Below are 23,191 nucleotides of genomic sequence, written 5' to 3' on the forward strand. Positions count from 1 at the left end.
CTGCTATTTGACTTTGCGGCGATATAGTTCTGGCAGATATAATCTCTGCTTTCCTCCATATGGCAAAATTTGCTTCCTTAAAGAGCCACAAATCCCTGTTGGTACTTCTGAAAAAGCTTGGTGTAACTCAATAGTCCGAGATTTGAGATACGAGTATAACTCCGCATAAAGTCCTCCACACCTCCATAATCCGCTTCTTGAGTGCAGGCCAGCACATTCATCAATCGAGTGCTTCAAAAGTCAGCATCGCAGAGCAATCGCAACACCATGGGTAACTCCGCTGCCGCTATACCAGCAGGTATCCTTGGTGCTATATGTGTTCTAATGTTCGCATTCATCTGGTGGTGGTTTCCTCGCCACTACAGAAAGGGCATGCGAATGGATATGCAGGAAATCGAGGAGGATCGCAGGGCGAGAGAAGCATATCTTGCTCGACATCCGTCGATAAGCACGACAAATTCAGAAAGACAGCGAGATCTCGAGGCAGGTGCGGCCAATACAGGACCTGTGGGGGAGAAGCAACACTTGCCACCACCGATGCCCAGAGCATACGTCGCGCCAGTCACACCGTACTGAGTAGCGACCATGAGGGAAAGCATGGCTCAATTGCAGCGGGTGGTGGGAGGAGATGAAACGCAAAATAGCATCCACAGAGCTCTGTATGATACGACGGCATATACGACAGCAACGGGCCCGATCTTACCACGATGGAGACAGTTGTCAACGCTTGCAAAGTACAGAAATCACTTTCTGATCATGTCGACTTACATCTCCCATCATTTCAGTTGTGTTCTTGTCCACGATTCTTCTCCCATCTTCGTACCACCACACGAGACCTGATTTGGCCCGGTCTTCGTGATAGATCTTCGACAGACTCATGAATCGTGACAGTTATGGCAGGTATCTCACAAAACTGTGTTGCTTCTAACAAAATCATCGTGATACCTACCTTGCTACGTTGTCAATGCACTCTCAGCAGCCGACAGCAGCCAATAATAAGCAAGCGCTGCCTGCTGTGGCCTGATTCAGTTGCAAGGGAGCGACGACCAACGCACTTGGCGTTGTGCTTGGCATCTGCTATGTCTTGCTATATAGACTGAGAGCAAAACCTAATTCATCTGATTTCATCTGGCAGAAACCAATTCAATAACCACCAACAAGCAATTATGGGCACTCGACACCTGATTCTAGTCTGGTACAAAGGCAAATGGGCCATAGCTCAATACGGACAATATGATGGCTATCCAACATGTCAAGGACGGGACATCATCGACTTCATCACCAACAATGATTTTGGACCGCGCAGGGGTGATCCGAACAGCGACCAGGCTGAGGTAACCAAAGCTAGCGCCAGCGAAACTCCACCAAAGGACAACATAGCTGCCCTGAGGCTAGCACTGGACAACAACATGGTCAAGTGCCCAGATGACGAGCAGTCGGATGCTGCAGAGCCATCATTCTCCAGAACTATTAGTTCAGGGGTCCTGAGTTCGATTGCATACGCCAAGAACCAGGTTTCGATTGTCAGAGAAGTCGAGTTCGTCACGGACTACCTGTTTTGTGAGCGGGCATATGTCATCGATCTGGATAAGAATGTCTTCGAGATCTATTCGGACAAAGAAAGCAAAGACGACAAGCCGGGAAGGTTCGATGACTCGAAAGATGTAAAATCGACGCCTTACCGCCCAGCAATGCTCGCAAGCCGAACATTCGAGGAGCTTGCAAGGATGAAAGCGGACCGGAAAGATAAGCTCTTCTGCAGCAAGATCGAGGCAATGAGATGCGGTGACGAAGAGGAGGTTGAGGTTGAGGAGGAAGAAGGTGTTGCCAGCAATGGAAGTATAGATTGATAGAACTGATGGGGAGGTTATTGTTAGAGTGGTATTCGAAGATGGGGTTTCTGTGACGGGGGCCAGATGTCTACCAAAGGAATTCAAGATAGACGTGCAGATCATGACATCTGGTCGAGCCTACCATACTTCTCGCAACACCGGAATTGCGAGATCACTTCTCTTCCACCATCGTCACTTCAATGCCCTTCGTGCTTGGTTCTTGTTCGTCATGAAGCTTTCTGTTCCTTGCTGCAATCTCCTGATCTGCCTCTTCGTAAATAGCTGGCCTGTGTAGTTGTGTGGCTATTTTGTTGTTGAACACAAAGATGTCGTGATTGTCGCCAAAGAAGCGATCGATATCCTCGAGCGAACGATTTGCTGTCTCAGGGTAGAAAAGATAGGTGATGGGGACAAAGGAGAAGCAAAGAACCATCCAAATAAGCCAGAACTTCCCTATGTGTTGTGTCAGCTCAATAATTTACACTAACATACGTGGCAGTCTGTGAACAGGGCTGGCCGCCATGAGATACTTACAACCAAGATTTGCAATGCCAGGAGGGGTTACTTGAGCTACCAAATAGTTCATCAACCAGTTAGAGGACATAGCGAGACTTGCACCCTTTGCCCTGTACGCAAGGGCGTTCACCTCGGTAGGGTAGAGCCACGGAACCCCTAATACCCCCAAGGCGAAAGAGGCGAAAAACACGAAGAAAAAGGAGACCGCAATGATGCCTAGCTTGTAGGGATCACCTCTCCCGTTCTCACTGAGGCCAAGAGCAATTGCGATAACCATCCAGCAGATACCACAGGCAGTAGCGGAGGTCATCATGACCTTCCGGCGCCCGAAGCGTTCGATGACGAAGTATGCCATGAAGGAGAAGAACAGATAGTCCATTGACCCCGCCGCTGCCAGGATACGAGAGAGCAGCTCCGAGATACCCAGGGCATTTATAAAGACGTAAGTCATATAGTATGATGTGACATCTGTAACATGGTGAGCTTTGATGTGCCTATAAGGAGAGCAGGAATGTGAAGCCTACTAATTCCCGAGATTTGGTTCATTGCTTGCATCCAAGCCCCGAGGATCATTCTCCTGACCACTCCTGCAGGCCCCCTGCTTGTAATAAGCTGCCACCATGTGTAGGTCTGCGCATATTCCTTATCAAGCACATCTTTGATGATCGAGAACTGCGTTCTAACAGATAGTGAATCGACCGTAGCACCATGGCCTTCGAGGGCTGCCAGAACTTCGTATGCTTCGTCGAACTTGCCTTTGCGAATCAGTAGCCTTGGGCTATCCGGCAGAAAAGGACACATCATCCAAATGAGTGCAGAAAAGAAGATCTGGAATGCCAATGGAAACCGCCATGACACACTTCCAGGCGCGAAGCTAAAGCCGAGGGTGAGCCAGTTCGAGATAGCGAATCCGGTGATGCAATTCGCCATCTGTATGATGATGAGCTTGCCACGACTGCGCATCTTGGAAGTTTCAGATTGCCAGACACCAGCGGTGGAAGTATTCATCCCTGTCCCCAAGCCAGCAACTACGCGGGATGCGTACATCATTGGAGCATTGTAGCAAGCAGCTTGAACGATGGCACCGAGAGCTATTATCGACGAACCCAACATGAGTGTTCTGGGTCTTCCGAGCTTATCTCCGAGGTATAAAGTCGAGAGTGCGCCAGCAAAGCAGCCAAGATTGTACACAGAGGTCATGGTACCTTGAGCGGTTGCCGAAGGGTTCCCAACAGTATGGAGGAAGTCTTCCTTAACCAGTATATTTCCGAAGACACCCTGATCGTATCCGTAGAAAATCAACACGGTACTTGCTGCTATAGAAATCCATACGGTCAGTCCTTCACCAGAACCTCCAAGATATTTGCGTGGCATTGCTGTCGATCGTAATCTCAGCAGATTCAGACACAGCTATATCGAGCTGACTGAGCGAAGGTGATGCGAAAACATATATACTCGAGCCTGTGGGATCGGGCGGCAGGCTTTGGCCCTGGAGCACAACTTTCATAAGCACTGTCTCCGGTCGGCACTCCCCACTGCGAAGAAACTCCGGGGTACCCCATGCGGAGGTTCGTAGTAACACAGTTCTCATCCCTGTGTCTTCTGGTGGATGTTCGTGCAGCTGCCAAGACAGCCTCGTCGGTGTTCTCCCGCTAGATCGATATGAGGACAAATCTCGGTCTGGGAAAGCTTTTCCTGCTGGAAGTCTGCTTGAAGAGGCAAGGTTCAGGCTGCTAGTCTGCCAACACGACCGCATGATCGTACTATATGCGCACTATCAAGAACTGGTCGAAGTGAAGCAGGCCAAGAGCCTCAGTAGCATGTTCCCACCGGCCTTGGCGCCATGCAAGTTCTAAGCCTAAATGACAGTAAGAGGAAGTAATGCTGAAGATCAGTATCATATGACTGGTGACACGAACAAGGGGCACGGAGCGGAGTTGGCGAGGACGCCGCAACAACGGTAAGACCCTTGTTCGAAGTTCATGTCTGACCATCAAATACTTGGTATATTGTTACAGGAAAAGAATGCGGCACCACTGACATGTTGAGGAGGTAGACATATCACGTGCAGATTTGAATCCTTCACGTCCGCCAGAAAGGCAAGCACGACCGAGGTGCTCTCCTTCAACGCTTCCTTCAAGTTTGTCCTCGATCTCAATCAAGCTGCGGAGAAACAGACACTACACGAGCGAGATCAGAGCTTCATCCAGATAAATCTACTATGGCGTATCATGCCAGGTAGGAAATGTGATGAAAGCTACCGGACCACTGCAGTCCGGAGAACATTCAGATCCCCGGTCGGCGTACCGGTGTAGCAAGCCGGCCAAGCACCCGACGACCCATGCCCATACTAATTGAGCACGATGTTTACTGGATACCCAACCATGCCAGCTTCGGTGTGTCGCTAAGCTCGCTCGTGTCTCTCAATTTATTGTGCACAACAAATACAGAGAAGCACAGGTAGATCTGTCATCACTGTGAAGCACTACTATGGCATTTGCAAGTGTCAATGGTAAGACAGCTATCGTTTCAGGAGCAGGTGCCGGCATCAACTTATGCTTCGCTAAACTCCTGCTGTCACATGGCTGTAACGTCGTCTTTGCGGATCTAGCACTCAGGCCTGAAGCTCAGCAAGTTGTGGACGCATATGCCACGGGCAGCCCTCGAGCAGTATTTCAGCAGACAGATGTGCGGATCTGGACGCAGCTTGATCGTATGTTTGTGACTTGCGAGAAAGAATTTGGCGCTGCAGACATCGTTTGTCCGGGTGCAGGTGTGTATGAGCCGGTAGGTGAGCTATATCGCCTTGCATGGATGTTTGTCTGATTGATCTTTAGCTCTTTTCTAATTTCTGGATACCGCCGGGTACACACCCATGTCTTGACTCACCTACAGACGATCGCTATGCTGCAATGGACATTAATGTCACGCATCCAATCCGTGTAACACAATTGGCAATTAGCCACTTCCTCAAGCACAAACGACCAGGCAATATAGTTCACATTTCCAGCATCGCAGCACAGAATCCTGGGATCCTATACCCACTTTATACTGCCTCCAAATACGCCATCTCAGGCTTCGTACGGTCACTTGCTGGTCTCGAGCAACCTAAGTCGGATATACCTACTATACGAGTGACTGCTGTTGCACCAGGAGTCGTGAAAACACCCTTATGGACAGCAAATCCCGAGAAGCTGAAATGGATAGATGAGGCAGTGGATGATTGGGTAGCTCCGGAGGAGGTCGCAGAGAGAATGCTTGATCTCATCCTGAAGAAGGAGTATGTGGGTGGAACAGTGCTTGAGGTCGCGAAGGGACACGCAAGACTTGTTGAAAATGTCAATGATCCTGGACCACCAAAAGTTCCTGGTATGACTGTAAGCAGCAGGGGTGATGGTCAGGAGGAAGTATGGCAAAAATTGGCATCTCCAGGTTGGGGCACGGCATCGAGGTCGTGACACAGCAATACCGAACAAAGCGCTGACAGACTTCCCCAGAGGATGTACTCAGGCCAAGGAGTGCAGAGCGAAAAGAAGCTGTCGTCTGCTACGACCACGGATCAGAATTCCAATACAGCCGTTCCTTGTTCAGTACGACGTGCTAAGTTTTGTTTCGCAAGAGCTTCAATCGACGTCGGAGAAGATACCGGACTGCCTTGAATCTGCCAGCGTCACGAATTCTAATCTTGTTCCCAAAACTACCTGGTACGATGAAGCGATAGTAGCTACTTTACACGTGCTGCTATCGCAGTTTTATCACAATCTCAATTTGTGGAAGCACCAACAACCGCTTTCATATTGGCGTAAGCCTCAGCAGCGCTACTGCGCAACTCGACAACGGCATCTGCAGCACCTTCTCCACCAATCGCCTTCGAGGCGTCAGCATAGTTCTTCAGCGGCTTGACGATAGCGCCCAGAGCGAAAAAGATAGCATTCTTCTCCGCGGTAAGCTCAGAATTTGTGGCTAGGAGACGATCAGTCAGGTACTTGAACTTCACAAAACATCAAGTCTCGAGTACTCACCACTAGCCTCAGCAGCAGCGGTCTTCTCAAAGACAGCAGCGAGTTTGGATCCCGCCGAAGCAAGAGTCTGTACATTGGCCTTGAGAGCTCTTGCTTCAGGGGCAGTGATCTCTGTGGCTGCCTCAGCGAGCTCGAGCGCAACGGCTGAACCAGCTGTCGACGACGCTTTGAAGATAGTCCGTAAGTTCGCGTTGACTTTGGCGTTGACATCAACGAATGCGGCGCCGCTGGAGGATTCTTCGACAGCGGTTCCTGCGAGCTGTATGTCAATATGATACAGCTTCTCGAAAGGTGTTCGTGTTGTTCATACGAATTTGAGGCACTGCTTTGTCCACAGCAGTCTTCAAGATAGCAATATCACTTTTGACAGCCTGCAGCTGGAAGTGCGCTGGTCCTTTGCGTTCGAAGACAGGGTGAGCAACGACACTTGAAGCAGCGACGATCGCAAAGGTGATGAACGATTTTGAAAGCTGCATGTCTTGGAGGATCTATAAATCTCGGTGTAGAGAAGGAAATGCTCTGAGAATTTTGAGATTACTATATCGAGTCTGTGGCAAAGAGAAAGGATGAATGACCAGGGCCTCCTCAGGTGGGCAGCGTATGTTATATCATCCTTGCACAAACGAGCAGTATTGAGCTCATCTTCATGAGGATGCAGCTGTACCAAATTCATGCATGATAAACACGCACAAATATCATCTTGCAAAGAATTGGACAGCCAATGAGTATCGTGTTAAGTGCCGTGTCGATCGTGCTGCCTCGATGAAATGGGAGGACTCTCCATTGAATTCAAGCTAGATAACTTCACAAACCACGCACTACTGCACCTCAACGAACAGAGGGTTCGATCCGGGTGGATCTTGCAGTCTACTCCAGCAGTACCTTACAGTAGTGAACGAGGGGCAAGCCAATAATTGTTTGCGAAATTGTATCAAGCTCAATCGCGATATGCATGACGATCATCAATGCGGAGGATGTGGAGTATCTGCAGCGGAGTGGTGGTGCAAGTCAGAGCCAAGAGCCGAGACATATGTAAAGAAACGAGCACATTTTTGACATGATGGTCGGAGTTCGTGAACGTGTTTGCAGCTTAATCTGTTGAGGCATCTCCCTGGTTTGACGAGAGCTATCACAGCTGTGATATCATGGCTCAGGGGTTGAGAGGGGGAATAGCACGGCATGGAATTACCACACGGTCAACCCTACAGCATTGCCCGCAAGGAAAGGACCTGCTCCTGCTTCGTGTTCTCCCGACCTTGCTGATGACCTTGCTGACTAACTACTCCACGCACGTACAGTCTGTCACAAAGCTTGGACCAGTGATGACCTCTACTGATAATTGCTGAATATACACGAATCACGAGTGACGACGCAGCAAGATTGAGCTAAACTCATCATTTGTTGCAACAGAATAGGTTAAAAAATGTATCAAGGTAGACAATGTGAGCTCTGGCTGCACGCTCGTAAGCAAAGAGCAGTAGAGGGTGGAAGCATAAAAACCAAGATTCTGCGAAAACCGAGTAACCAGAACCACCAAGCAGTCTATTCAAAAGGACCGCTCGAAGCATAAACGAGGCCGAAGCGCGACAGGTACTTTTCCAATATGCAATAATTGAAATCATTGCTGCGAGACAAGTTTGGCGCTTCCAAAAGTGCCGTACTTCTTTGTCATTGCAGTGATTCCAGACTTGGTATGCACACGACGCTCGTCCTCTGGCAGCCCACCAGACAACCCGCGGCTTTGCGGCTCGTCAGCCATCTGTCCGTAGTCTGGCTTCTGTCTGCCCAACGGCCATCGATCAAAGAGCAAGAAAGCCTCGGTCGAGGTCCACGCGCCACTCTCGGACGGCATGGACGCTGGTATGAGAGGTTCAGAGACAGCCTCAGGAGCTTGATTTGGAGTATCAACAGTGGTTTGCTCCTTCTTCTGCTGCTCAAGCGGATCGGCACCATTCGAAATGCATTCGGTCGGCTCAAATATGGTAGGTATATTCAAAAACGCGGATGGATCGGAAGTGGAGGTCCTGAGCAATGCTGGTGGACCTTGAGCAGGGTATGGGTCAGGACTCAACAGGTTCGATGCACGCATTGATGTGTCCGTTGATGAGAGATCTATTTGAAAACCATCGTGGTGGTTAACTTTGTTGTGCTCTAGTGCTGGCTGGTCAAGCGAAACGACCCTGCGGAAGGGGCGTTTGAGCCTCCGGACATCCGCTTGAATCGGAGGCTCTGGTTGTGGGTCTTGAATTTTTCTAGCATCTGATGGACCGTCCTCAATAGACGGTTGTAAGTGCACATCGACTTTCGGTGTGACGGTCCCTGATCTTGTTCGATGTGTTGGGGTGTATGACGGAGATGACGAAGACAGGTCGAGCCTCACCTGAAGCTCAGGAGAATGCATTTCGTCAGGCTCGGGTTCATCTGCGACAGGCTGAGAGCTCGAGACACCAACACTGTCACGATGCATAGACATAGCATCTAAGTCGAGGTCGAGGGCGTCGAGCATGGGCCCTTGCATCGGGAGAGCGGAAGATTGAGAAGCTGTTTGCGTCATAAAGAGAGGACTCGTAGGTACACAAATCTCAGCTTCTTGTACTTTTGCAGGTCCAGGCTCGACCTGCCCAGGCAGCGTCCGCGGGCTCAGAGGCAGAGTATGGTCTTGCACGTCATCTCTTTGCGGCGACACTCTATCCTGAGACCTCGGCAAGGGTATCCCAGACTCAAGTGGCTGCATTTGGGACAATGCAAAGAATCTGTCAGTGTCAAGCAAATCATTTCTCGGACGTCTGAATTGTGGAGCTTGGGTTTCAGCCTGTTGAGCCTGCTCAGGAACCCTGGCGGACGCAGGTAAACCGATATTGTCTGTACCGACAGGTATTGCAGAGAGCAAAGCCTTGTACATCAACTTGAGACGAGGCTTCTGCGAGGGTAACTTCAGGCTGCTCCTTGGTCCAGAGGATGTAAAGCGCTGACTGCGACGCGAAGTGGCAGTAGGAGGCCGAGAGTCAGAGGAGTCAGAACTAGGTCGCATTGAAGCATTTTCATGTTCACGAGAGAAAGGTCTGCTGAGTCGCTCAAAGGTGGTGGCATCCTTCGATATATTTGCCCGTGTACCTTGCTTGAGTTTGTTCGTCTGCTTGTGTGCGGCTGTTGTGATGTCTTTAGGTTTCGTGCCTGCCAACGTGCGAGGTTCGTGGTTGAGGCTCGGCTCATCGTCAGAAAACAACTCGACAACCTCTTTGGGTCGTTCGTGTTCTGTACGTGACAGTGGTTTCGAAACAGAACGGCTCACAATCTGTAGAGGAATCTCTTCGTGATGATGTCTTTGCTTTGTCAATGTCTCTTCTCCAACTTTCCTTCTCTTTGGTATTGGCTCAGGATCAGGCTGGAGACCTCCCGATATTTGCCTCTGCTCATAGGGCGATTGAAGTGGTAATCTGGAGCGGCCAAATCGTCCTTGGGAGGCACCTAGTAGCTCTCTGATTGATTTGGGCTTTACAAGCGGCTTGGAAGTGTTTATGCGAGATAACGTGGATCTGTTTAGCTGGCTATTGGCTTGGGTGACCGCACCATCTTGCTTCTGCCTACCAAGCAGTTGTGTGAGGTCAGTGTCTGTTTGACCTAGCCGATCTCCAACCTCGACCAAGACGGGTCTATCGAGTTTGAACTCCAAGCCTTCCTCAAACTCTTCTGGTCCTCTGTAGTGAAGGTCACCCACGAAATTTCTTGACTCGTCGTACACCATGACACGCTTGTTGAATGTATGAAACTTGACCGAGCCATCGTGCCATTTTTTCTGTTTCTTGAAGATATCGTGTGTGAACATACACCGGAATTCGTGGACAGGCGCGGAGACCTGGGACTGTGGCGGGTTCAAGCTGGATGTCGGAGTAGCCATCGTGAATCATGTGGTGTGAGGATCGGGAGTGTGCTAACAAGACCCATAGTGAATACGCACTTGAGAAGAGGCCACGGTAAGTTATGGTGTTGTAAGATTGGTGCTCAAAGGTCGAGTATGGTAAGTAGCGAGCAGTGAAACTGGTTGGTGACGACAAGGCGGAAGTCACGCGTGCGAGCGTGAACAACGCGTGGTGTGCTTGCCTCAGGCCGCACTGCTAGCAGATCACTTTAAATACATGTCATGCAGGCAAAGCAAGACCTTTTGCAGCGCACATGTATTAACGGTTCGACGTTCTTCTCGCTTACGATAAAGCGAGATCGCGGGTCTCGTGAAACGCAGACTGCAAGCTTTCACATGCGCAAAGGACATGCTTTGAGCGTGCACGTTGTTACAAGTCAATCAGACGCGAGGCATGCCCCGCAGAAATTGCGCCCATTGGCACAAATTCCACCAGGGGGTTTCAGCACACCTCCAGGCCTGGGGAGATTTGTAGGGGAATAGCCACGAGCTCCGTAATCAGTGCCGGTGGCATAATTTCTGGCACACAGGGCTGCACTTTACTAGTGCCCTTCAGCTGCGGCTGGCCCCAGCATTTTGGCAGGATCGTTGTTGCGACTTTCCAATATCCTTCGCTGAGAGGCTGCAGTTTCAACCTGTTGCAGTGTTCACTTGAATCACACCTTAGACTGGCAATCAACGAAACCTATTACTTCCACACGTCGAACACGCTCTCTACTCAGGACTCCACGGACCTGTTTGTGCAACTCAACAACGGTTTTCTAGGAGGGGAACACACCACTAGAAGTCGGTACCACCTGGCTTGAGAGGTGAATACCAGCGGGCTTTGCCGCATGTCACTCGTGACAGGCGGCTCGACTTTCCTCCTACCACTGGCTATACACCATGTTTGTGCAAAGGCAATTTCAGAAGTACCAGAAGAGAAGTGCAGACGAGCAGCAGATTTCTCTACTGCTCAAGGACTTTGAAGATGCAGACCAGCTGTTAGGAAGAGTGCGTTGTGCAACTCAACAAACGACACCTCTGACTGACTCGTCCAACAGATCATTGAAGCCGCAAAGGCATGGCGGGACGCTTGGACGTCCATCTTGACCGTTCAGTGTCGCTTCCTTTCCGAAATAGATCTGCTGTATGCTCCCATCGTTGGAGCTGGTGAGGACTACTCCGGCCACGTTCCTGTCGAAACTCTCGCGAACTTGGTTGCCAGGACAAGCAGACTCAAGACCGAATACGACGACCTGAAGCGAGATTTGGCCGAAGACTTGAACGATGTACAGGCCAAAATGATCGATCCAGCTCAACAAACCAGGGATAATTTGGCCATCGCTAGGAAAGTCATGAAGAGGAGAGAAGACAAGAAATTGGACTACGAGAGGTACCAGAGCAGGGTCGACAGTAGCATGAAGAAGACAAGACTCTCAGATCGCGAGCGGGCACAACTTACTAAGGCTCAATCTGATCTGACTCTAGCCACCGAAGCCTATACAGCTGCAGACGACCATCTGCGTGGCTACCTTCCTCCACTACTCACTGCGGTGTGGTCGTTACAGCCGCACCTCCTTGCTGCACAGATTCGTATTCAAAACAATCTTCTGGCACACTATTACACTATGCTGCATTCTTATTGTCAAGAAGAAGGCTTTCCTTCACCGAGTCCTCCTATGGATGAAGTAATACGCATATGGGAGACTGCATGGAAACCTCGACAGAAAGAGATGGAAGCGATGCCTATGATAGCGTCGGGTAAGGCTGTCCGAAAGTCCTTCAGCACTGATGATGTTCACAACCAGAAGCCGGGCACGAACGGCCATCGTAGACCGTCCCATCCTACTTCATACAGTCGAGCCACTTCCGTCTCTCCTGCACGACCAAATATGGCTCCTTCATCACAGCCGTCAATGCCGAGGCTTTCTCATTCGCCCTCCTCGGCTTCTTTACTTACTCCTTCCAACGAGACTGCCGTAACATCTCCCTCGCCTTCAACCAGTGCCTACCAGACTCCTGCCTCAGGCTATGCTCCAGCTGGACCTAATGCCGACTACTTTAGTAGAGATCGGCACACTAGCAACTCAGGCTCGCAGCCTACGACACCTGGTGGCTCCGCCACTCTTCTATCAGGTCTCGCAAATAAAAAGAAACCTCCTCCACCACCGCCCCGCATACCATCCCACCACTATCAGTTCGTTACTGCACTATACGACTTTGGAGGACAGGGCGACGGAGATTTGGCCTTCAAGGAAGGAGACAAGATCAAAGTGCTCAAGAAGACTGACAGCACCGACGATTGGTGGCAGGGCGAACTTAAAGGTGTGAAAGGGATGTTCCCGGCAAACTATGTGGCGGTTTGAAGGAGGAAGACATTACATTTCTACAACATCGACATTTTCACTTCACTTTCTGTCCACAAAGCTGTTGACTACTGACTCGGACCCACATTGTGCCATCCCTAAAATCATGAGTCCAGCGACGACCGATACGAACAAGCCCAAGCCGGAAACAACGAATGAACACACCTGCTACTATGTGCTACACGATGACTACGAAGCAGGGCCGAAACTGTGGAGGGAGTAAGCAGCCTGTCGCAGCCCGACCGAGTCAAAGACCCTCAGCGGTCAGGGCAGTCGACGTATCGACAACGTATGCCCATCGGCACGTATAAAAGCACTACGAGCCCTTCTGGTACTCAGCAGGTCGAGAGGGAAACCAGATAGATCTGCGCTGTGGCTACATGACCACAGCTCAACTTCATAAAAGACTTTTGGTAGAATACACTGACGAGTTTTACGTAGAAATCCAAATTTATGACCTACACGACGAAGGTGATGTACCAGGTTATATTTCTGGGTGCAAGGCTGTTTTGAAAATCGTTTATTCAGTACTCCTGCACTTGCATGCTCTGAGCAAGGCTATCCACTATCCAACGTTTGACACTACCCAATACCTTTTTCATCTAGTGTCCATACACCTATATCCATAAAAGGACGCTGGACGATCCCAAGTCAAACGAGTGGTTGAGCCACCTGACTTGCGGACGACTCTTGATATGTCATACATCATATTCTCTGCAGCATTCCCCACGTCCAGTAGTCCAAAGGATAGTCATTAGATAAAAAGAGGGCTGCTCTTGGGTGGTGTTTCCAAAACTGCTTTGTTGCTTATGTCTTCCTCCTTGTTAGCGTCACAATCGTCTTCCCCACTGTTGCCAGCTTTTCGTCTACTTCTCAAGAAGTTACTTACCATGCGTTTTGTGCTCATTGACTTTCCCAGCCTCTTCGTATTGTCCCTTCCTTGGTTTTCGGGTGTCGGCACATGTGGCAGAGCCGTTTCTTCTTCTCCTTCTGGCCGAGCAGCAGTCTGCCCGTCAAATGGCGAGGGTCCGAGGCCACCGTACCCTCCTGGTCCTCGTTCAAAGCTGCGACGTTTATTGTAGCCATGGCTTTGAGTCTGTGTGTTTGCTTGAGTAGTGCTGAGTCGTCCACTAGAATCAGGGAAGCCGGTCTCGCGCTTTCCTAGATACATACTGTCGAAGGGACGGTTGAGTTCTGGTGTATCCATGTTGAACGGTCTGCTGAGTCTGGCTGACAGTGTGGCTTTAACCAAGTCTGTTGGACTGTCATTGTGAGCATTTTTGCTGGCATACCTTCGACCTTTCCGGTCACCACTACCGCTATTGCCTGACCTCATCGCAAGGTATGCGGGACCAGGAGTACTGGCGGCATGCTGTTCTTCCTCATCAGACTCCATGATTGCAGGGTGTGGACTATGTCTGTTTTCCTTGTTAGACTTCTTGTGATTGAGATTAGCCAGGCTCTTCGTGCTGCGGAGCACATTCGCAACGTTCTCAGGTGAAATCTTGCGCAGTGAAGCAGCAATTTTACTTTCTTTCTCATGTTTGCTCACACCTGATTGTTGTCCCTGCTCAGCGCCTACCTGCTGGAGTAGCCCACTCTGGCTGCGTGTGAGGCTGCTGTTTTGACTCGGCACCGGAGTGTTGTTTTTCGACACATGCTTGACGTTCAGCAGTGGGAACCGCTTCTTCGCTACACAAAGCTGTTCAGGTACCTTCGAAGATGGTGTAAGCATCCTTGTACCACTATTCTCCTTGCGTCTGCCGTCCCCTTCAATGTCATCTCTGGCAATATCTTCAAGCTGCTCGGAAGCTTTTCTCGGTGGTGTGTCTCCATGACATGCGTTTTCCCGGACATGTGTTGCAGCCTTTAAAGATTTTCCCTCCGTTGCGGCGGCTGTCTGATCTTTCATACAATCCTTCTCTGGTATCACATGATACTCTACATCACGAATGGACCTCTGTCGTGTGTGCGCCGAAAAAGCATTGCTAGCAGACTGCTTCTCTCGAGGCTCACATTTCTCCTGCACTTCTGCTGAGTCAAGGTCGACTTTTGAGTCAAGGTAAGGATTTGTCTTGATGGTCAACTGGTAAGCTCTAGCATAATCAGCCGTGGTGGTCTCAACTTTGCTGTCTATGGTCTGCTCGCTAGTATTGCATTTTCGATAAAGTAGGTCTGGGTCGCTACCTGTTTTTCGGGAGTAAACACTTTCCTCGCTAGGATTCCACGCAAGCAGATCTGTCCTCTTTGTCCGCTCGTGGTCTACAACGCCTGAACCAGCAGAAAGTACAGTTAGTCGCTCCAGATCAGATGGCTCAGCGCTAATCGAAGCTCTGACGGCACAAATCGTCTGATAAGACTGATCAGTAGGAGTTGTCTGTAGTGGCTGTCCTTCCTCCCTGTGTTGATCCAGCCTTCTCTCCAGTTCTGCTTCCCGTTCTTCTGATTGTTGGTTCATCCTTTTCACCAGGGCAGAGTACAGGCGTTGGGGGTCAGGATGCTGGCCAGGAGGCGCAGGCAGCGGCTTGCGGAAGATATCCACGCCCCCCAAATGCATACCCGCGGAAGAGGAAGGCTGATGAGGACCACCATCCTCCTGAATGACAGACAGTCTCTTTCGCTCGAGTGGCGTCTCTCGCATAGAACCAGTGGTATTTGTATTTGTCCAACTGGTCACACGCGACTTCGAGCTGCCACTCAAGCTACTCTCGCTTCTATTAACAGGTGCAATGGTCAGGAGCCGACCTAGATCGTCGTCATCTATCTTTTCATGCCATGGATCGTCATAAAGGCTGGCACGTCGTAGGTCAACCGCTTGTTCACCAAGGTAGCTATCAAACCCACCATTACCAGCCTCACTGAACGCACTAGTGCCGTCGCCAAAATGGAATCTGGATGCATCAAGCTGTTGAGCTGGCAATCCAGCTTGTGGTTTACTGAAAGCTCTCTTGAACCGACTACGGAGGGAGGAAGAAATAGATCGAACTGTCTTGACGGCACTGTGTTTGGATTTGTCTTGGTCTCGAAAATCGTCAGACTCCGAACTCCTGACACTGGTGCGAAACTCTTTCTGTTCCCTGACACGCTGTACTCTGATCTCGGGTGATCTTTGGATCAAGTTCGGGGAGGCTTGCTCCTCCAAAAACTGAGCACGAGCAAGCTCGACCGACTCAGGATGATTGCACGGGTGATGGGAGGTCTTCTCGGGAGACGTTGCCCTCCTACCCGTAAGTTTCAGCATTTCCAGAGATTTCTTGAGACGAAGCCGAAGACTAGGTGCCTCAAGTGTGGAAGAACTTGGAGCATGTCGTAGAGTTTTGGAACGACTTAACGGAGAATTAGAAACTGTAGATCGAGTCTGATGCTATCCACGACTCGTATTGAGCACGGATCTAACTTTTCGTAATCGACGGAACGAGGAAGGCTCTCCATCGGGGCTACCATCATAACCTGCTCCAAACTCAGACAGATGGGTTCGTGTATAGCTTGTATGGCCTGCTCTTCCTAAGTTCCTGCTATCTGGTAGTGGTAGGCTTCCAGCCATGTTTGACGTCGTTGCTTGAAGGATTGACCGTTGCCTTCGAAGCTGTTCTGCGGGCGATACCTCTGGATTACGTGAAGCAGCGAGTCGTGCCGACTGCTTGCTTGCCGAGCTGTCTGTTCTGCGTAGTTCATCAGAGCTCAGATCTCTGGAACGATCCATAGCACGGTGAGCCGCTATCAAAGCTTGTACACGAGAGCTTTCAGGATTGACAGGTTCAGAAATGAGAGGGTGCTTTCGGCGTTCCTTTACCGATGTTGCTGACTTCGACCGTCGAATACGATTATTGTGTTCGTTGTCAAACTGGGAAAGCATATTGACTAAATAGTTGGGGTTGTCCAAGAAGTGTAAGGAATTAGGCGACGGCAAGCCGTCCCATTGCCATCAAAGATGGTTGGGATATGTCGAATCAATGATCGGCAACGACAACATGTTGACGAAATCCTGAATTGCGAAGTAAGCAATCACAAGGCAACCGCGAAGGTGGTACAATGCTTACCTTCCGTAAAAGCCCCCCAAGTGGTTCTGGCAAGCATGAACGTCATCGCAATTTTCCGCGCCTGCTGGCAAAGTGAGACGATCCAACAACGAGATACAGATATGTCTGATTCATGGCATACGTATCGCATTGTGCATCTTCAAGATTTTCGTCTGAGCGCTTTGGGTATAAAGATGACACATTTTTGCTGCCCAAGGTTGAGCATGCTCTACACCTTATCTGGGCTATAGATGTAGACTGCTGCAAACTCATCAACGTTAATACTGTGCTAGAACTCCGACGTTAGTCTTGCTGAAGGTGTTTCTCTCTCAAGGCGCGTGCCTCGCTTCACCGGCATCCTGCCGACGCTCTGCTTCTCGTACGACATTTTCTTCAGCCTTGTCTTCGGCTGTACGGTAGCCCAAGAAAAGCGCGAGCAGAAACACATCATATAGCAACTTCAAACTACCAGCAACCACAAAAGCTACCCAAAACCTGCCTGTTCCAGCAAGCTTTCCGGTTATTACTGGACCCAGTGATTGACTCATTGTTTTTACCACGTTCATAATACCCATCACACTTGTTCTCTCCGCAGGAAGTACAGCAGCAGCAAGAAAAGCTTGTCGTGGAGCCTGATCCATGCTGTTCGTGCTTGCTCTGAAAATGAGCAGTCCCGTTGCCACGAAGAGATTGCTTGGTACAGGTATGAGAGCAAGAGCAATGGATGCAGGTGCGTGAGTAAATACCATCGTCTTGACTAGTCCAATTCGTCGAGCAAGAGACGATGCTGCTAAGTTCGAGGCTGAAGAGATTATGTTGGTGACGAAGAACAAGCTTCCAAGTTTGCTCTCGTCAAGGCCAAACTTTCTAGAGAAGTAGTATATCATCCAAGACGATGGTGACAAACCTGAAGCCAGACTGTCCATTGCAAACAAGAGGCCCAATTTCAGCACGAGTGATTTGGTCTCTGAGGACAGTGAAGGTAGCAACCGGGTATCAGACGTGGATTTGGTCGAGTTAAGTTCGGGACCTGGCTGACGTTGCTCATTCGCGAGCAGGGGTTGACGCTCGTGGCTACTCGTTGGTTTTGGTGTTTGTTCGACCTGCTGAAGCTCGCACGAGCGACTCAATAGTAGACACAATAGAAACTTCACTATGCCAAGAGCCGCATAGGCTGCGTAGACCAACCTGTAAGTTGATACAGGCTGCCACCCGTGTTGGCTTTGCAGAACTCGCACGACCCATCCACACACGATTGTACCTAGAGCCACACCTGCTGTTCCAGACAACGTGTACCATGCAAGCACACTGCTGCGCTCCGAAGAGGGTGTAAGCTGCGAGATAGTTGATTCCTCAATAGCCTTGAAAGGTCCGATCTCATTGCCACTAGGCGATATAACCCCAATAACACTTGCAAGCAACAGCACCCAGAAATTACCACTCAGGGCAAATACGATACCACTTGCAGTCATCAATAGTGAGCCAAATGCAAGAAGTCGTCTTCGTCCAAGCTTGTCTGCAACCAGAGTGAGTATGAGGGAAACGACCACATCTCCTACCAACGTCAAGGTCATGAACAATCCTGTGCGTGATACAGAATTGCCCAAGTCAACCAGATAAAGCACGAGTATCAACGTCGACGCGCCATAAGCTGTCAGACGTACAAATCGCTGGAGGCAGAGAATCTTGACATCGCGAGCAGACTCAACGTATGCTTTGAGGCCAATTTCTCTGTAGACGTTCGTGAATATCGTCCCCATGATGCTGGGTATTGATCGGGTTACACGCAAGCAGATAGTGCCTTGATTACATATTGCTGCTAGGGACGAAAACAAGTCCACTGGACGCCTCAACTTATTAGGCAGCACAGATCAAAGTACTATTCTTGTCTGCACGAATCAGGATATAGAAGTGACGATCGTGTTGGCTTGTGACGCGTCGCGCGAGACCAATTCTGCTGATCCATAACTCTTTTCGCCAAGGACATTTCATGGCACTACTGCACTTGATTCGATTCACATTCTCACAGAGTTGGATATTGTGATAGGCAAGACACGGCCATAGATTCGCAGTCACAGCATCGCAATACAATACGATCGATGCCTAAAATTCCAGTCTAATATCAACATCGAAGTCCGCGACATATCTCCTAGGTGCGGCAAGAATCAAGCTGAACGCCAGATAGGGTGCTCCTCCTTCACCTTCCGAAAGCCGTTCAGCACGTTTCGCATTTTCCCTATCATTTCCTGCCACTCGCCGTCAAGTTCGCTCAAAACAGTAATGGCACCACCAGCACCAACGTGCCATATCTTTCGCCTTCGGCTCCCCAATGTATCGACATCATCGGACTTGACACCGTCCTTCCCAGTGGGCAAGCTCGTGTCGGCTATATAGTCCTCAGATGCACTGCTCCAAGCTGTCCTGATGGCCACGCTCCAGCAGCTGCTGCCTCCAACATCCATATAGCCAATAATTCCGCTATACACACCCCGATTTCTATTCTCAAGCTGCTGGAGTATTTCGCAGGAACGCTTCTTCGGCGCGCCGGTCATACTACCTGGCGGGAGCACGTGATGGAGTGCGGAGTGATTGTGTTCAATGACTGCGTGAGGATTACTAACATCAAGTGTAGGTGGTGGATGCGCTCGAATATGCGATACCAGCTGATATACTGTCTCGAAGGTTCCGACAGAATTTAGTGCCAAGATTGACAATGGACTTCGTATTGTGTGAGGAGCAAGATCTTCAGGTGCATGAGGATCATGGATGTCGTTCTCTAGACTTGGAGGTGTAAGGTCTCCACGGTAATGACAAGCAACGATCTTGTTCGGATGCGACGTTTGAGTATGTAGCGGGTAGGCTCTACAGCCAACAATAGAGTAGAGGTCGTGTCGTATCAAGTCGGCGATCATAAGATTCTCGGCTGCTTCTTTGGGTGAAGCGAGTATCCTGTAGGCGTCCTGAAGTGTTGTCGTCGGTGTACGCTGAACCGTCCCCTTCATCGGGATCATGTCGAGTGTGCCGTTGCGCGAGCAAGAAAGAAACTGCTCGGGAGACGTAGAGAGTATGGTTGTGCCACTGCAATTTGCTGCATCAGCCGGAAAGTGGAGGTAGGATGCGAATGGCACTGGATTGTGTTTGTTGAGATTGCGATAGAGATCAAATGAAGTCTCGACTTTGGGACAGCCGATGTCAATACGTGCCTCGCATGTCAAGCACAATTCATATGAATTCCCAGCATGCAAGTGGTCATCGCAATGTGTGAACAGAGTTTTGTACTCGTCTTCATGCGGGATCGCGAACTTCGCGTCGGCTAGGATGTGCTGCAGGTATGAAATATTTTTGTCCGACCTAAATGATTGATTCATTGTGCTGAGCTTTGAGACTTGGTCCTGGATCTGTAGAATCCAATCACGATCCTTGGGACGAATCGATTGTATGTAAATATTTCCTGTCCTCTGGTCGAGTACCATGCTTCGCTCGACGAAGACGAACGAGAAATCCGGTACATTCCGCGATCTGTTTGAGGATACCTTCAACAGATCTAAACCCATCTCGTAAGATAAGAAACCGATCCAACCTCCCCAGAAGGGAATGTCTGAACAACCATCTGTAGAGCTGCTCATCTTTGTCCTATTTTCGATAATATTCAATGCTTGATGAGGCGGCACTGGTTCTTCACTTTGCAAGATATCTCCACGTCTTGATCTCAGAATTCCTGTCGAGTATTCGAGGACCTCAGAATCTGTTTCAGTAAAGCCATAGATGCAGTAGCGTCCCTTGGCTGTGGATTCCAGCATGGCGACTGGTGCACCCTTGGTCATTTCGAAGCATAGAGAGGACAATTGTTGAGAAGTGATTGCAGAAGCATCGACCACAGTCCACGCAACCCTCCCCAAGGTCAAAGGCGACAAAGGTATCTGGTCGTTGACGGTGGTTTTGGTTGGCACTTCTTCTACATTCGACGAAGGTGTCGAGTTTGCTGGACACATGTTTTGAATCCGCCCGCGACTTGCATTGTGTTTTCTGACTTGCTGCCACCAGTTCCTGAGGATGTGTTCACCACTTGTAGACCTACAGGACTCGGGATGAAACTGTAGTCCCCATAGCGGCAATGTGTGATGCCGCACAGCCATCGCGAACCCATCATAATCGCAAGCCAGTAGTTCCAGTCGTTGAAAATTCTCTTCCTTGGTGGCCAGCGATGCCTCCGAGACTGAGGAGCAGTCAGGGGATGACTGATCGAGCCTAAGGAGTTCGTGCCTGCCCACGAAATCGCACGTACGAATGGCTAAGCTGTTATAGTTGATAGCGCTGAATTGTGAACTACCAGGTATACCCTGGAATATATCAACTCCTGTTGTCCTGATGACCTTGGGCTGACCATGGGAAGGCAATTTCATTCGGACAATATTACAGCCATACTTTAGACAAAGAGCCTGAAACCCCAAGCAGATCCCCAAAACTGGAATCTCGCATTCCGAGGCGATATTCAAAATATCCTTAAAGAGACCAATATCGGATATCTCTCTCGGGTCGCCAGGACCAGGACCGAGTATGATCGCGCTGAAGCCGCACACATAGGTCTCTAGGCTGATCCCGAATCGTACTTGGATATCCGTGTCTATGGAAACGATTTTGATGTTAGCCGACGGGATACAGCTGTAACATAGAGCGACGATATTGTTAGTAAAAGAGTCATATGCATCGACGAAGAGTACTGGTGTTGTGTCTGACATCGAAACTGCCTCCTCAAACAGCACTGGATTTGTAGATTGTCAGAATCGCAACCCCTCGAAAAGCACGAACATCAATCTAAAACAATGAGGTAGGTGTCAGCATTCTGTGCAGCTGTGAGCTGCTCTTACTGCAACAGGAGAAGATATTGACTCTTCGGCCGGTAAAAATTCTCTGCTGATGACTCCATCAGGACAATCACCATTGAAAATCGTAAGGCGACTCAACACCAATTGCATTCACACTCCACGCTATATCATGGCGAACCCACGTTGTACACAAATTGACGATACGAAACGTCCATGAATCAATACGAGTGGAAGAGTGTTACAACGCGATGAATAAAGATTGGAGTTTCGTCGCTTGACACGAAAGAAGAATCTGACACGTGATTCCGTGTTGGAATGGTGAGTCGTGTTCTGAAGATCGAAATGTGACAAACCTGAGGGCGAAATTACAACTTCTGGCCATGCAGAAATCTTATTGAAGGTTCTGACATGATATAGTAGACTGTGATCGTCATTCATACCCTAATGCAATAAAATCTGTCATGGCTGCAAAGGATGAAGATGGACTGCCGCTATATTTCTTCGACCACGACTGGATCGTGAATTACAGTGGCACCCTTGGCCATCTACATTCACATAACGGTGAAGCAGTCCCAGATGACTGGGTGTACTTCGCAAGCTGATTATTACAGTACTCTTCTATTTCCTGCAGTCACCTTTTTGTGCTCCTATTTCAGGCAACCAAGCAATTGCCGCACAGTATTCTGGTGACCCAGCGCTTGAGCAGAAATACCTAGCCACTAAACAAAAGTTCGAAGCTGAGCTACAGAAACACACAGGTATTCAATATGTTGTAGAGATCGATGCATTGGAGAATCCAAGCCACTTCAAGGGCCCTAATGGCGAGGAGTTTTCACACTTCTGGTCAATCAGGGCTCAGGATCGTTATGGAACTGGGAAAAACGACTACAAAGTGCTAGGCTACTACTACATTCTGAACGAAGTCATCTTTCCAGCTCCTCGGCTTGAGAGTATCTTCGACCATCGCATGCTAAACTCTCTGCTGACAATGAATAAGCTTCTGAAGACGGCAGCAGAACTGCCGACGTTCTCTGCATCCTATGGCTACACTTATTTTCCTTCCGGCCAAAAGACCACAACAACAGCTCCAAATGATGTACGACAAAGTGCAGCGGGAACACCAATGCCAGACCGGGATGGGACAACTAGTCTTCGCGACCTTGATCTAGCCGGCCATTCAGCTAAGCAAACCTCTAACGAACGAACTCTAGTCAATGCCTTGAATTTGACCAGACAATTTGCAGGACAGTTCTACGACGACGCGCCGCTAATCGGAGAGCCTGGCTCTTTTCGACATGGAAGAACGAAAGATCCTGTCGCTAGTCTCAAGGTTGCAGACAATAAGTCAAGAGCTCCATCCGTTGCGAACAGTCCAGTGCCTCCCGCTCAATCGGTCAAACCATCTTCGATACCTGCTTCTCCCGATACTCGAGCCTTGACGAACGACGGGGAGGAAGCTGTAAAGCCAAAGCCAAAGCGAAAGAGGAGCACGATACCTAATGACTTTGTCTGAAGCAAATACATGTCGTTGGGCTTGAGAAGTGGTCATGTTGCGGCCGGCATGATCTTGTCTGAGAGCAGTCTTCTTGGCCGTCCCAGCATGCGTTCGATATTTCTGTACATGTGAATAGCCACAACGAGCACAATGCTGCACACGACTATATGGGACACTTAGAAACAAGCACAAGCGAAACACACCGTTCCTTTCG

The 23,191-nt window shown here is 49.6% G+C and overlaps 10 protein-coding genes across 10 annotated transcripts; 4 read left to right on the forward strand and 6 right to left on the reverse strand.

Moving 5' to 3' along the window:
* Window positions 1-1,166: 1,166 nt before the first annotated feature.
* LTR64_005990 (uncharacterized protein) lies at window positions 1,167-1,850 on the forward strand (the record flags this gene model as incomplete). Its single annotated transcript, XM_064900325.1, has 1 exon — window positions 1,167-1,850. One exon carries the CDS (start codon window positions 1,167-1,169, stop codon window positions 1,848-1,850), a length of 684 nt encoding a protein of 227 aa, XP_064753637.1.
* Window positions 1,851-2,004: 154 nt separating this feature from the next.
* Window positions 2,005-3,722, reverse strand: LTR64_005991 (uncharacterized protein; the record flags this gene model as incomplete). Its single annotated transcript, XM_064900326.1, has 3 exons — window positions 2,005-2,285; window positions 2,367-2,816; window positions 2,873-3,722. 3 exons carry the CDS (start codon window positions 3,720-3,722, stop codon window positions 2,005-2,007), a joined length of 1,581 nt encoding a protein of 526 aa, XP_064753638.1.
* A 1,116-nt stretch (window positions 3,723-4,838) lies between these two features.
* LTR64_005992 (uncharacterized protein) lies at window positions 4,839-5,806 on the forward strand (the record flags this gene model as incomplete). The annotated part of the gene is made up of 2 exons (XM_064900327.1): window positions 4,839-5,135; window positions 5,186-5,806. 2 exons carry the CDS (start codon window positions 4,839-4,841, stop codon window positions 5,804-5,806), a joined length of 918 nt encoding a protein of 305 aa, XP_064753639.1.
* A 305-nt stretch (window positions 5,807-6,111) lies between these two features.
* Window positions 6,112-6,846, reverse strand: LTR64_005993 (uncharacterized protein; the record flags this gene model as incomplete). The annotated part of the gene is made up of 3 exons (XM_064900328.1): window positions 6,112-6,311; window positions 6,371-6,622; window positions 6,681-6,846. The coding sequence occupies 3 exons, from the start codon at window positions 6,844-6,846 to the stop codon at window positions 6,112-6,114; spliced, it is 618 nt and encodes a 205-aa protein (XP_064753640.1).
* Window positions 6,847-7,988: 1,142 nt separating this feature from the next.
* LTR64_005994 (uncharacterized protein) lies at window positions 7,989-10,268 on the reverse strand (the record flags this gene model as incomplete). The annotated part of the gene is made up of 1 exon (XM_064900329.1): window positions 7,989-10,268. One exon carries the CDS (start codon window positions 10,266-10,268, stop codon window positions 7,989-7,991), a length of 2,280 nt encoding a protein of 759 aa, XP_064753641.1.
* A 906-nt stretch (window positions 10,269-11,174) lies between these two features.
* LTR64_005995 (uncharacterized protein) lies at window positions 11,175-12,637 on the forward strand (the record flags this gene model as incomplete). The annotated part of the gene is made up of 2 exons (XM_064900330.1): window positions 11,175-11,282; window positions 11,333-12,637. 2 exons carry the CDS (start codon window positions 11,175-11,177, stop codon window positions 12,635-12,637), a joined length of 1,413 nt encoding a protein of 470 aa, XP_064753642.1.
* Window positions 12,638-13,391: 754 nt separating this feature from the next.
* On the reverse strand, window positions 13,392-15,878 carry LTR64_005996 (uncharacterized protein; the record flags this gene model as incomplete). Its single annotated transcript, XM_064900331.1, has 1 exon — window positions 13,392-15,878. The coding sequence occupies one exon, from the start codon at window positions 15,876-15,878 to the stop codon at window positions 13,392-13,394; it is 2,487 nt and encodes an 828-aa protein (XP_064753643.1).
* A 2,249-nt stretch (window positions 15,879-18,127) lies between these two features.
* Window positions 18,128-18,416, reverse strand: LTR64_005997 (uncharacterized protein; the record flags this gene model as incomplete). Its single annotated transcript, XM_064900332.1, has 2 exons — window positions 18,128-18,172; window positions 18,216-18,416. 2 exons carry the CDS (start codon window positions 18,414-18,416, stop codon window positions 18,128-18,130), a joined length of 246 nt encoding a protein of 81 aa, XP_064753644.1.
* A 405-nt stretch (window positions 18,417-18,821) lies between these two features.
* Window positions 18,822-20,648, reverse strand: LTR64_005998 (uncharacterized protein; the record flags this gene model as incomplete). Its single annotated transcript, XM_064900333.1, has 2 exons — window positions 18,822-20,200; window positions 20,237-20,648. The coding sequence occupies 2 exons, from the start codon at window positions 20,646-20,648 to the stop codon at window positions 18,822-18,824; spliced, it is 1,791 nt and encodes a 596-aa protein (XP_064753645.1).
* Window positions 20,649-21,943: 1,295 nt separating this feature from the next.
* On the forward strand, window positions 21,944-22,995 carry MED6 (Mediator of RNA polymerase II transcription subunit 6; the record flags this gene model as incomplete). Its single annotated transcript, XM_064900334.1, has 2 exons — window positions 21,944-22,043; window positions 22,094-22,995. The coding sequence occupies 2 exons, from the start codon at window positions 21,944-21,946 to the stop codon at window positions 22,993-22,995; spliced, it is 1,002 nt and encodes a 333-aa protein (XP_064753646.1).
* Window positions 22,996-23,191: the final 196 nt, after the last annotated feature.

This window comes from Lithohypha guttulata (assembly GCF_036872675.1).
Source record: "Lithohypha guttulata strain CCFEE 5908 chromosome Unknown scaffold_4, whole genome shotgun sequence".
Classification (NCBI taxonomy): Eukaryota; Fungi; Ascomycota; class Eurotiomycetes; order Chaetothyriales; family Trichomeriaceae; genus Lithohypha; species Lithohypha guttulata.